The sequence below is a fragment of the Diceros bicornis genome, chromosome 11 (genome assembly GCF_020826845.1).
Source record: "Diceros bicornis minor isolate mBicDic1 chromosome 11, mDicBic1.mat.cur, whole genome shotgun sequence".
Taxonomy (NCBI): domain Eukaryota; kingdom Metazoa; phylum Chordata; class Mammalia; order Perissodactyla; family Rhinocerotidae; genus Diceros; species Diceros bicornis.
Genome location: NC_080750.1, coordinates 52,403,945 through 52,418,340, shown reverse-complemented (window position 1 = coordinate 52,418,340; position 14,396 = coordinate 52,403,945). Strand labels below are relative to the sequence as shown.

At 41.8% G+C, this 14,396-nt stretch overlaps 1 protein-coding gene across 1 annotated transcript in view; it reads right to left on the bottom strand.

Annotated features, from left to right (window-relative positions):
• The window catches only part of CPE (carboxypeptidase E), a 112,086-nt gene extending 106,027 nt beyond the window's left edge, over positions 1-6,059 (bottom strand). Inside the window, exon 1 of the mRNA XM_058550316.1 lies at positions 5,591-6,059. Within this exon, the coding sequence (XP_058406299.1) occupies positions 5,591-5,897 (307 nt within the window). The 5' untranslated portion in view covers positions 5,898-6,059. The remainder of the gene's footprint in view (positions 1-5,590) is intronic.
• Between the last annotated feature and the right edge of the window lie 8,337 nt (positions 6,060-14,396).

Sequence of the window (14,396 nt, the reverse complement as noted above, 5' to 3'; positions counted from 1 at the left end):
GACAAGAAAAAGAGGTAAAGAGAAGTTGAAAGCATGAAGCTACTTCATAAAACAATTGGAACACAGTTGTTACTTTAATCTTTTGATCAAAAGTACCTGTCCTATGCCTCGTGGCCTCAGAGTCATATTCTCAATTCAATAAGCATATCTTAAGAGCTTACTGTATGTAAATCACTATGATAGCTGTTTATGAGCAAAAAAATGGACAAAATATGCTCCCCACTCCTGAGGATCTCCCTGTGTGAGTCTCTCTGGTAGAGAATTACCAAATTAATCCTTAATAATATGATAATGAATGACAATGGGCTAACACCGTGTTTCTCAAACTAATGTAACAATAGTTCCAAGATAAGTTCCTTGAAAAAAGGGGTTCTATGGTAACAGAAGATAGGAAAATACTGTATAGCAAAGGTCTAACTTGCAGATCTGAAACATACATGGGCATATTAAGGGCTCTGATAAGTCTTGCCATATGCAAACCTGTTTATGCTTGTTTACCTAATACTTATCAAACCAAGCTGAACTAATGTTCCATTGAATACACTTTGGGAAAATCGGGGTTATGTGTCACCTCTTACAGGGGCTATTTTTGCATATGTCAAAAATGTCTTTCCCAGGGCCAGCTCTGGTGGTCTAGTGTTAAGTTTGGCACACTCTGCTTCAGTGGCCTGGGTTCAGTTCCTAGGTGCAGACCTACAACACTCGCCTGTCAGTGGCTACGCTGTGGTGGCGGCTCACATACAAAAAAGAGAAAGATTGGCAACAGATATTATCTCAGGGTGAATCTTCCTCAGCAAAAGAAAAAATATCTTTCCCAGAGGAAGTGACTGTAAAGATGGAGATTTCACCCATACTATGCCAATAAGCGAGACGCTGGCAGATGATTCCTTTGCCACCTCTCAAATCAGTTTCCACAGAAAGCTGCCTATTTTGTCTGAGCACAGGATATAATGTTAGGGGCCAGCCCAATTTCCTCTCTTTCATTAGCCAATCACAAGTCAATCAAGTACATTATTTATGGCAAGAGCTTCACAGACTCACTGGGGTCTAAAAATAACTCTTGACCACATGAAGTACATCTAGATCCTTCTCCAGAATCTAACATCTATATTCACCAATTGTAAGGTGTTACTCAGTTGTAATCATTTCCCACTAATACATACTAATCTAGTATGAAAAGAGGCCATACAAAATCATCAAAATTCCCACTTTTTTTCAAGTTGTATAGAAATTTTGCCAGCATTAAATGTTCCATCACAATATTTGGCAAATGCATACTGGCATTCATACACTTTAAATTTTAACAGATTTTGGAAGGAATGGGTCCAAAATAATCATTCCAGCCTTTGAGAAAGAAAAATCTATGCTCTAAAGAATGTTTCTAAGATAGCATTTTAGCTATAAATCAGATTCACTCCCCAAGAGCAATCTTGAACTACGTGTAAAAGAATTAGTGTTTTAAACAAACTAATCTTAACTCATGTTTAACTCTTGAAAGGAGTGGTCTGGGAATACAGATTCCACTGCTTAGACATAAATTAATAAAGGTTTCTTTTATGAGTATTGCAATGACGGATACGCATGCCTAGGAGAGCATATGTTTGAGTTTGAGCATGAGTCCCCATGTGTAGAAATATTTTCAAAGTATAAAATATAAGCAAACAGAAAGGAAAATGGGGAACGCGATTAGGCCTGGCAAATATCATACCTAATGGGAACACATCTGAGAACCTAGAATCAGCCAAGAGGCCAATCCAAGCATAGAGACTCAATCCCAGCCCAGTCTTCATCCCTGTCCCGCATCTGCGGTCCAGACGCACGATGTGTAGGGAGATGAGGCTGGTGCCAAGACCACCTGCAGTTCTAACTGAGGATGGCTGATACCTACAACCCTTCTCCAGTAGATTTTTGCAGGTCTCCAAAGGGATACAAAATCATAACTGAGACCCAACATTCAGCTGGTCAAGAACCAAGCTGATTCCTATGATGTGATGACAGAATAGGTATAGATATTCCTTGCTGACCAATTCAAAATGGAATTTTCTCTCCATTTTGATAAATTCAAATGTAGAATATCTGAGAGAATGAATCATTTTCAGGAGATAAGTTCAAGTTCAGCCCACAGCCTGGTACCGAACAAGTACGATGATGATCACTTCTCTGCTCAGGAAGAGAGCTGGTGGTATCAAGGAACACTTCTCTTCATACTCTGCTAATCTAACCAAGTAAACCTCTCACTCACCGGTTCTGCCACAAGGAAAGGCTTTATCTGTATATGCTGTTTTGTTTGGGGAGAGTTTTTCTATCATCATAACTAAATCCTCACACATTAGCTACATTTTTTTTCAAGTTCAGAAAAAGAATTCAGATTAAGAAAACCAACAAACTTGACACCTCTCTCTTAATGGAAGATAAAATGAATACGGGCAACTTCATCATAGTTTTAGGGAAGTAAATGAATTTTTTAAGCCAAATATTATTTCCTACTAGTTTAATGAGAAATATTATTTCAAATTTTAAAAAGGGCTTATAAAGTGAAAATAGTTAAGATAGTTGCTCTATTCCAAAAGCAGAGGGCTCTGTTAAAACCTACATCTATATGAACTACAATGGAATTGGTAAATTTCCATATTCCGTACATTTCCTGCCTTCTAGTCATCCATTCTTCAAGAACCAAATCCCCCTGACTTAATGTCCCTAGTCTCCTTTCTCCAGTCCTCCCACATGGTTCTTGCAACCCTGCACAGCTTTATACTATCCTTCAAACTCCCAATTCACAACTCCCCAAAGGGCAACACTTATCTTGTGTATCACCACACAGCCCATAGAACCTGGCCTGCCTAGAGTGTACACGCGCTCAAAAAACACTGAAGGCATTCATTTCTACCTCAGAGTAAGTATAGATATTCCTTTTTCATTTCTTAAAATATTTTAATCTAAAAGAAATTTGAAGGCTATATAAAAATGGTGAACATTTTCCTTTATCTAAAATTTCCTAAAAAGATCATACAAGTACCATCAAACTTATATACTGATCAGACCTCTCCATTTACTAGTGTTAAAAACAATATAACAGGCCCAAAATGGAGTTGCTTGTGCTAAGCCCCACGTCACCAAACCGAGGCTTAATTACAGTTTCTGCTCTCCCAGAAATGGAATCTTAAACCACTCAATCAGGAATCTCCTGATCAGCACTAGTTAGGTAATCTGCCTGATAGACCCCTGCCATTCCCTAAAGGAAAGTGCAATAACCAACCCGCTTTTTTGCCTAGTGTAACTTCCTTGTTCCTCTTCCCTTCTGCCTATAAAAGTCTTTCATTTTGTACAACTACTCGGAATTCCTTTCTATCTGCTAGACTGGATGCTGCCCGATTTATGAATTGGTGAATAAAACCAATAAGATCTTTAAAATTTACTCAGTTGAATTTTGTTTTTTAACACTAGCTCCCTGAAGATTTCTAATCTACTTATTTCCTCTTAAAAAGTGGTGGAGAAAGAAATGACTCTTAAGGTTTTTTTAGTGTTGGTTCATGATGGTTTACTTCTACCTTTAAAAATACAACAAATAGATATTTTGTATTATATTATTGAGTAATACCATGAACTTCAAGTTCCCTTTATTTAACAAGGAATTATAAAGCACATAACGTAAAACATTTCTGAGTTCACAGTCATAAAATTAATTAAATCTGTATATTTTGTGTTTATGAAGAATAAAACATTTTATTTTAAAACAATTGTGTTATTCAGCAAATGAGTGATTCATTTTTTCCGTAACATGTATTGAGTGCCTGCCATGTGCCAGATCCAGGCTAGGTGCTAGAGACACAGTCCCTACCACATAAAGCTTGCAATCTAGAAGAGGGATTTGCAAATCTTGATGGACCATACAATTCCAGATATTCAGGCAAAAGAATTATTGTTTTCATTTTCAAAAGCACATTGCATTCTAACAGTAATATCACTTTAGAATTTCATTTCTAAACTTGAATCAAGGCAACAAAAAGTTAACATTAGCTTTCATGTAATCTCCTTGAAGAAACAATGTAACAAATTCTGAGGGGCAATGTACAAAAAGTAGAATACCGTGGTCCTAATTAAGTAGGCAGTAAGAGAATCACAAATATTTAGATTGGCTTTATCTGTGCCTCGGATGTCTTGACTTGGGTTATCTGAAATAACTGAAAATGAGTTGTCACATTTTAAATTTTTCTTTATCTTCAGATAAAAGTACAAAACTCTTGTTCAAAATTTCCAATTCTACATACTGAATCCTTCTAGACTGCACTATATAAACTGTTTTCTAGGATCTCATTTTAGAGTTTTGACAGCAAACTTATACAAACCTTTTCATTTATATTATTTGAAGGTAAGACAAGTGTTTTGAAGTGTTTCCTGTTTGAAGATTAATTATTGATCAACCCATACACTCTCCATTTGAAGATCCAAGTGTCTCTGTTGATCACCTAGCTTAATCCCTTCTCAGTTTGAATCCTAAATATCATTATAAACTATTCTGGCCCTACATTGAGAATTTTTAGCTTATATTCTTGCTTTCTTTGTCATTAAAAAAAAAAATTAAGCATCCCATGCTGACATTAGTCCAGATTACTTTAATATACCTTTACTATCAGAAAATCAGGACTTAAGAGTTATATCATTTTTAAAGAGCAGAAACATAATGAAAAAAAGCCCCAAAGACATTTTTTAAAATACCTCTTTATTAACACTAAATGAATCATATTTAACATAAATTGAAACGCACCTTATACTCAGGAGGAAGACGTATAAAACGGCTATAGGGGAACATCAGTTGAAATAAAAACCTGGTCACAAACTATTCATCTGAAGTGGCGAAAGCAGAGAAAATGAAATATTCCTTTTTCCTCAGACAGGCCATGTGCAGTTTCAAAATCAGAATGCCTGTCAGAGGCCACTTTGCCATCCTCAGAGGAGGATCTACGTGTCTGCACACACCACCACCCAAAGTGGCCAATATCTTTAACGTTCCCTGAGCATCCACAGCAGAGCGTGCACCTAATAGGCACGTCCAGGTAGAGATGGATTTGCAGAGCCTGCGGGACCCGTTAAGCTGGTCCTCTGGAAATCAGGAAACAAATAACTGACTCCCTCTTTCCTCTAAGTCCCTGCCTTCTGCATCTCATCTTTCTACTCACCCTCCTTCTTCAGGATTCTCTATTATTCCCTCCGGTTTTTGATACAGCAAAGTGCGAGTGACCGCCGGGTGTGCGGGCGCGCAGATTTGCTTGCTCCGAGCTCCTACCTCCCCCTCTCCAGCCTCTCTGGCCTTTGCTCACCAAACGGTGGCCTAAGGGCTGGGGGAAGGCTTGGAGCTGCGACGAGGAGCGGGGAAGGACAGCAGAGATTGGGACCTGGCAATCCGCAGAGTTCCGGGTCAGGTTCATCCCCATCTCCATCCCTCCCTCCACCTCCGACCTTCCACCCCAGACGCCCTTTTCCAGAAGCCACCCCGGAGCCCACCTTTCCCTCCCAACCCCACCGCCACCAGTCCAACCCTCTGCAGCCCTCCGCGTCGCCCCTCGGGGATGGCAGGGAGCAGCGCCCTTACCAGGCTCATGGACACCGGGGTTGTCGGACAGCTCGATGACCAGGAGCTCCCGGCCCTCGAAGCTGCGCCCCACCGTGTAGATCCTGCTGATGGCGGTGCACTGCAGCCACACGGACACCAGCGCCTCGCGCAGCTCGGGGTAGCGGTGGTACTCGAAGGAGATGCCGTCCTCCTGCTGCAGCCGCCGACGCCGCCTCATGCCCGCCGCGGGCGCCCCGGGCTCCTGGGCTCCGGCGCCCAGCAGCCACCCGCAGGCGGCCAGAGCCCCGCACAGCGCCAGCAGCGCCCGGCCTCCCCGCCCGGCCATCGCCCCGCCGCCGCCCGCGCCCGCCTGCGCCCGCGGCCTCTTTTGTCTGCCCGGCTCCGCCACCGCGCTGCCTGGCGCTGCGGGGAGGCGACGAGCTCCGCACCAGCCTCCTCTCGCCTCACCGTCCCCGGCCGACTGAGTGGCAGCCGTGCGCTGGGGCCACCCAGAGGAGAGGGGCGAAGCGGCGGCCCGCGGGCTGCACTACCGGCCGCCGAGCCCAGGGGAGCTGCGGGAGAAACCACTGCGGGGAGGGGCCGCGCACGGCCGGCCCAGCCCGCGGTCATCTGGGAGGGCTGCTGGCGTTCTTCGTTGGCTCAGAACCACGTCAAAAGCCACATGGCGCCGGGGACGACGCAGGTGAAATGACAGCTACGGTCTGGGTCTGGGAAGGTTGTTGTCATTGAGAAACCCATGACATTGCGTGTGGAAAACATACTCTTGGATTGCTAGTAGAGCCTTTTAAAGTGACATCTTTTCCGAACGGACCAGGGTTTTCCTCTCAAGGCACCAAGAATTGGAGAACATTCCAGGAAAAAAGCAACAGAAAGGAAGTATTGGCAACCACTTGCCTTCTCCCCATGATGTATCTTTAGTAACTGTATTGATAGACCAAACACAAACCCAAGGGTGGATTTTCATTTATTGCAAGGTCTGGCCGGAAAATAGCACACTGAGCACTTTGATTTAGAGATTTAAGAGAATGAAAATGCATTCTATAAATTTGCAGATACTGTCTTTAATTGTATTTATGCACATTCCTGGATTCTTCCAGGGAAAAAAAAAGCAAACAGCTAAGTCAACGTCATGTGGCAGTGCCTGTGCCACCCCCTTCTGTAACACCTCTGGGGAAAACAAAGTTCAACTCTGGGAGTGCCTAGAGAAGGATTTAGTTTGGTGTTAAGATTAAATCTTTCAGGTGCAGTTTATCTGGGTGATTCTGGCTCAGGGTCTCTTATCTGGTTGTAACCAAGATGTTGGCCAGGACTGCAGTCATCTGAAGGCTCCATTGAAGCCGGAGAATCTTCTTTCAAGAAAAAATAAAATCAAAAGATTAAATCCTGTTATGGAAAAAAAAATCTCCGATCATGAGAGATAATATGTCCGTTCCCCTCTGCAAAGTTATTGTAAAAATATAAAACCATTTATGGCTTTAAATACCCAGACTTATTTTTTTTGGAAGGAAGGTCAGCCCTGAGCTAACATCCATGCCAATCCCCCTCTTTTTGCTGAGGAAGACTGGCCCTGGGCTAACATCCATGCCCATCTTCCTCCACTTTATATGGGACGCCGCCACAGCATGGCCTGACAAAGTCATCAGACAGTGTGCACGGGATCCAAATCCAGGCCGCCAGCAGCGGAGTGCTCGCACTTAACCGCTACGCCACGGGGCCAGCCCCAAAAACCCACCCTTTGCAGGGGATTAATATTCCTGGAGCAACTCTGGAGCATATGTTATTCTGAAAAGGTTGCCATTTGGAATCAAGAACAGCACAAATCTAAATAAATAATCAATCCGTTGGGTATTCCAACAAAGGATAAAAGCTGGACGCCATGAGGGTAATTTTTCACGTTAGACATTTTTTTCTAAACTTGCTCTTTCTCCACCTGTCTAACAATGCGTTGCACTAAATGAGAACTTCCTCCTTGCGAAGGATCCAGATATTTAAGTGATTTCATTGGATCAGAAAAAAAAAAAAACCTGCTGGAGAGGCTGGTTCCAAACTCCTCTTGCGACAGCAGCCTGGATCTTCTTTTTTGAATTTTTTGGGGAAAAGTGCCACTATAATGACACGCCACTCACTTGAACTTGGATCCAGCCACGTTCCTTGTCAATGTAGGCGGAGCTAAAAACCATATATTTTCCACTATGACCAGTCTGTGTTTGATTACATGGTCCAGAAATTTGAAACCAGAGTTATAATTACATTTCTAAAATCATACCCAAAAAAGCAACCTTGTAAACCTAGAAAAAGAAAACAGAGTAGCTGAAACCAACAACTTCAGAAGTGGAAGGTTAAGATTTTTATGTTAGCAATTTAAGGTCACCACACTAATTTGTGGCTAGGTGGGGCATATTGACTAGCAACTACACACGTCAACAATATATTATTCATTGAAGCCCTGTGTTGCCGGTTAGCTATCTCTTTAAACAAAGGGTGTGTTTTCTATTTTCTCCCAAATCTCAATTTTGTGAGTTGCTTTCTCCTTTTTTTTTAAATGGGTGGAATCCTACCAGCTACGTGGTCTCACTTGAGGGGGAACTCTTTGCATGTTAGAAATTCGTTTCCCTTACCTATAAAATGAAAGCTTTGGATTGTGTTATTCATTCAAGTGCTGCAGAATCATCTAGGAGTTTGTAAAACGTGCGGTTTCCCAAGCCCCCACCAATGCAGTAGGTCCCAGATGGATTCCAGGTATTAACAAGGTTCCAGGCTTTAACAAGAACACCAGGTATTTCTGATTTTGATGTTTGATTGACAAACGTACTTTGAGGAATACGGTACTATTTCTAAGGTCTCCTTCAGATCTAAAATGCTATGATTCTGGAAGTTTTCTTTCTGAAAAAAATTCCTGCTTATCATATAGATGATAAAGCTCCTCACTTATTATTGGGCATACCACATACACCAAGGAACCAGTTCAAAGGAATTAAAACTTGGTCCTTGAATTTCTGGGCTATTTTGGGTGTAGGTCAGCTTCACTGGAGCATATATTACTTGTTTGTGGTCTCATAGGTGGTTATGTAAAACGTCATATACCCATCCTGATTGCTAGGTAGAAAATCTTTCGTGCCAAGTCTCTAATGTATTTCACTTTGTGTACTCATAGTTAAACCTAGTATGCAACCCACATTTTAAGTCGTGCATGTGCAAGAAAGAAACAGAAAGAGAGAGAGCTTTTTTTTCATTTCATTTCTGGACATCTATAGGGGTATATTTAAGCTCTCCAAACCTCCACTTTCTGCATCACCTCTACTATTTTCAAAGCTAGAAACTATCTCTTCCTATATCCCAAATCTTTTATTCTCTCCTTCCAAGGCCCTGTCTAAAACTCATCTACTCCACAAAAGTTCTATAAACACATAGCTCTACATCATCCAGTAGTGTGCTGGTAAATGTTTAACACTCACCTCTCCACCTCCGATTTAGAGTGTTTGCTGACTTCTGTGGTGTAAATATTCCCACCGTGGCTGATTTCAAATTACCAATGTGACATCACTGAACACAGTGTTGAGAAGAGATATACCTTTATATGGCGTGGTATTGTGTACAGATTCTTTATACTCCTCCCTGTCAAAAGGTGGAGGTTAATTTCCTTCTGCCTGAGTGTGCCAAGACTTAGTGACTCGACTCGCTTCTAATGAATACAATACGGCGGAAGGGATGGGATGTATCTACCAAAATTAGATTATAAAAAGATTGCAGCTTCCATCTCTCTCTCTCTTTCTCTCTCTCTTATCACTTGTCCTGGGGAAGTTGGCCACATGTCTGGAGAAGCTCACATAGTAAGGACCTGAGGGAAGCCTCTATCGAACAAGCTAAGAAGGACTGACATCCTCAGTCCGACAGCCCATGAATTATTGACACTTGTCAACAAATATGTGAGCAGGCTTGGAAGCAGATCCTTCAGCCCCAGCCAAGCCTTGAAATAGCTGCATCTTCAACAGCTTGACTACAATCTCATTAGAGACCCTGAGCCAGAACCACCCAGTGAAGCAGCAACCAGGTTCCTGACCTACAGAAACTGTTGGAAAATAAATTGTTGTTTTAAGTTGCTGAGGTTGGGGTGATTTGTTATGCAGCACTAGCTAACTAATACATACAGCATCTCTCCCATACAGACACAATAGACACAAATAACCTCAGCAACATAGAAGGTAATAAAATGTGGCAACATAATTAAGAAAGGATGAACGTTGAGTATTTATTGCCTTTGTTCTTCATATAATGTATTTAATTGCAAGTTCATATAATTTATTTTTTGTAAATAATGGCTGTGGTTAACAATTGACTCATAAAATTCTTTCAGTTTTAACAATTGGCTCTTGCAAGTTGGTAGGAGCTGGCTCCAGAAAACCACTACAGATATCCATCTCTAGTGTCCATTCCTCACTTAGCAGTACTCCCTCCCTTTGTGGCTGGCCCTCCTTGGTAGCTCACTGTAGAGGCCATATTGTATTGTCACTCAGTTTTCATGAACCTTCTGCATCAGAATCATCTGGTGAGCATGGCCACATTCCAGACCAATTGAATCCAGTTTTCTGGGAACGGGGCTTGGAAATCTAAATTTAAATAAGCTCTTCCCATCCCTACTCTGTTATGGTGGTTCTGATACACAAAAGATTGGAGGAACATTGGTTCAAGAGGACTGGTTTTGAAGTTTGACAGATTGGTGTTCTAATCCCTAATCTACTTATTTTGGGATATTGCTCAATGATTTCATCCAAAAATGGGGGATGCTATGAGCATTCCATGAAATAATGCCTACAAGGGGGTGGGTACAAGAGAAGTGCTCAATAAATGGAAGCCTTCTGTGCCCCTTCACTCCTTGCTGGAACAAACTCTTCAATCATGGTACCTCTTACTGCAGTGCCCCATCCAGGCATTCTGGCTTCAGGATCCTTCCTCCTACCTTCTGAACTCCAAACACCAATGCTTGTCATTCCTTGTTATCACTGAAGAAATTCCCTTAGCTGACTTTCACTTAACCATCTCTCTGTTCACACTCTGAAGCACACCAACAGATGCCCAGGTACCCGACCAGGGCTGCGGCTGGTCTCACATTTCTCACATTCCTCTCATTTCTCATATCACTGGGTTGTGTGCATACCAAGAGTCAGTCAGGTGTGTCACCAAAATGCTCATGCAACTTTTACTTGTGGTTGTGTAATTAATTAAAAATTAGCTAAACTGATAAATACAAGAGTAGAAAAAATTTGAATGCTTTGGAAACACTTGAATTTTAAAAATGGAATTAGGTGCAGATGAGAAAACAGTGAAGGACTGAGGAAAACATAAAAATATCTGAAGATTGTACTCTTAGATTTGTTCAAAAACCTGTCACTTTAAAGAAACTGAAACTGGTAATAGAAGATGCATTAGGTGAAAAGGCCATGCTCCCACAACCAACAACCAACAGCCAGCCAATGGATGAGTATATGCTTATGTTTTAGGTTTAAATAAATTATTTAAATTGTGCTTGTATGCTTCACTTTTTTATGGTTCTCTTCTTTAATTGATTTTTTCCGTTAAACAACCCACTGGAAATATGTTCCAGTTGTATCAGTTTAGAGGGTAGATACGGACCATGGCAGACAGGTAATGACCAAATACATTCTGAATGTGCTGCTTGAATCAGCTGGACAGAACTCCATCTAGAAGTATCGCCACCTAAATATCTAATTATCAACTCAAATTAACCATGGTCCAAAGGGTTTATCATTGTTTTTCTACAACTCTACCTTGTATCAATTTCTCTGTATCCTAGCGGCCACCCCAGTATTACTAACCTCCCAGCAGCACTGCCCAATAAAAATAAAATATGAGCCATATAGGTAATTTTCAGTTTTCTAGTAGCCATGTTAAAAAAAAAAGTAAAAGGGAACAGGTGAAATTAATTTTAATACTAAATTCTGTTTAACCCAGTAGACCCTAAATATTATCATTTCAACTTGTAATCAATATAAAATGTATTAATGAAAGATTTTTTTCATATTGAGTCTCCAAAATATGGTGTGTACTTTACGTCACTGCACATGGGCACAATTCAGACTAGCCATATTTCAAGGGCTCAATAGGCACACATGGCTAGTGACAACTGTATTGAACCCCTGACAAATCTTGCTGTTCTTATATACGTCTTCTAAAATTATTCTTTCTGCTTTATCTTCACAGTTAATGTCTTGGTCCAGGCACTCGTTGTTTCTTGCCTGGACTAAGGCAATATCCTCTCCTCATTACTCCTCTCCATCACTGGTTAATCCCAGTTTTTAATCTTACTGCAAAAACCAGCTTCTGCACCACTCACCTTGATTATACCATCCACCATCCTTTCATGTCCATCACTCAGTGGATCAAAACCAAAGCTATGATCCCCTTCCTCAGAGAATTTCATTAAAGAGCCCTAGGAAATCTTACTTCTTGTATCTCCTCCTGCTTCTCTCACTACCTTATTTTATCTCTCAAGCTATTACTTCAAATTCATGACCACAGTCCCCTAAACTACAACCATATTTATATCTACACTGTGTTTACCTCCTAAGCTGTCTTTCCTCCTCCCGAGGCCAACCTTATTCCCTAGACCCCATTCCTATCCTCCTCTTCTCCACGAGGCAATCTTCCTCTCTCTTATACTTTTAGGTCTTTTTTTCTCTTTTTGCATTTCCCCCCTTGCACAATTCTCTCCTATCCTCTTGAAAAAAACTGAAATTCTCACTTGAGTTCACTTTCCCTATTAGTTATTATCCAAACACCACAACTTTCTCACATCTCCTTCACTCTTCTACTCAACTTCTACTCTGTAGAGTCTATCCATCTAATAAGAGTGAACACTCATTGACCTTTCTTAGGCTTCCTCAGGGCCCCACACTCATGGTTTCTCTTATCACCTCTCTGCTCCCGTGTTTATCGCTCCCAAGATTCAGAGTCCTATATCCATTCCCTCCCACTTACAGACAGAGACTGGCCTTGTGTGTTTGCCTCCACAGCTTAGCATGGTGAGAGTCGCCTTTATAGGCATTCAACACATTTGCAGACGAATGAATGAATTAGTAAATCTGCTACCAAATTCCTTCCAACTACGGCACTCAGACTTCTCCCTACTTTTTTTTGTTTTTGTTTTTTTTTGCTTTTGTGAGGAAGATCAGCCCTGAGCTAACATCCATGCTAATCCTCCTCTTTTTGCTGAGGAAACTGGCTCTGAACTAACATCTATTGCCAATCCTCCTCCTTTTTTTTCCCCAAAACCCCAGTAGATAGTTGTACGTCATAGCTGCATACCCTCCTGGTTGCTGTATGTGGGACGCAGCCTCAGCATGGCTGGAGAAGTGGTGCGTCAGTGCACGCCCGGGATCCGAACCCAGGCCGCCAGTAGTGGAGCTCGCTCACTTAACCGCTAAGCCATGGGGCTGGCCCCTCCCTATGTTTTTAATGCTCTGCTTACTCAATAAGCTCCTAAGCTCCCACATCCTCCTACAGGATTCCTTCCTTGATGAGACATAACAACCACAGTTTCCTCTTCACTCATCAATCCCATTTACCAAGTTGCTTGCATGTAACACAAGTTATTTGCCAATTTTCTCATTTTATCTTTGTAATTATTCAATGTTAGCTCCTATTTCTGTCTATAGTATTATTGTCCATATCGTCATTTTAAGTCTACTACATCACAAATATAATATTCAGAAGAAAAAAGTGCATTCTCTATTATGTTCTTACTTTTGGAAACCAAATTACTGAAATGAAAATCAAATTGCCAATTTCCATCTGATAAACACCCCAAAGAATGATTGGTTTTCCCGTCAGCTGCTGGAAGTTGACCAATACAAACAATGCATAACAACTTGATGACGTAAGATGCTAACAACTTTATGGTGCTCAGGAATATTAAGCATTATGTGGATGTACAAAGAAGTACTGGAATCTTTTGTATATAAGCAATAACCATATCTTATCTATTATGTTACTTTTCAATCCTTAATTTTTCTTGTGCCTTTTTTATTTTATTTTATTTTATTTATTTATTTTTTTTTTTGTGAGGAGATCAGCCCTGAGCTAACATCCGCCAATCCTCCTCTTTTTTTTGCTGAGGAAGACGGCCCTGGGCTAACATTGGTGCCCATCTTCCTCCACTTTATATGGGACGCCGCCACAGCATGGCTTACCAAGCAGTGCGTCGGTGCGCGCCCGGGATCCGAACCAGCGAACCCCGGGCCACCGCAGCGGAGCGCACCCGCTTAACCGCTTGCGCCACCGGGCCGGACCCTATTTTTATTTTTTATTTATTTATTTTTTTGTGAGGAAGATCAGCCCTGAGCTAACATCCATGCTAATAATCCTCCTCTTTTTGCTGAGGAAGACCGGCTCTGAGCTAACATCTATTGCCAATCCTCCTCCTTTTTCTACCCAAAGCCCCAGTAGATAGTTGTATGTCACAGTTGCACATCCTTCTAGTTGCTGTATGTGGGACGTGGCTTCGGTATGGCCGGAGAAGCGGTGCGTCGGTGCGCGCCCAGGATCCGAACCCGGGCCGCCGGTAGCGGAGCACACACTTGACCGCTAAGCCACGGGGCCAGCCCCTCTTGTGACTTCTTTAATCTCAAGTGTCCAGGACGTAAAGCTGTTCTCCTCTTTGTTTTATACAATACACAAGATGTCAAGGTGAAACAGTCTCTTACTTGTGAAAGCTGCTCACTTCCCTGCAAGGCTACAAAATTATAAATGTATGTGAACATATGTTGTGTCCACACATGTGTGTTAAATTATCTCCCGCCTTTCCCAA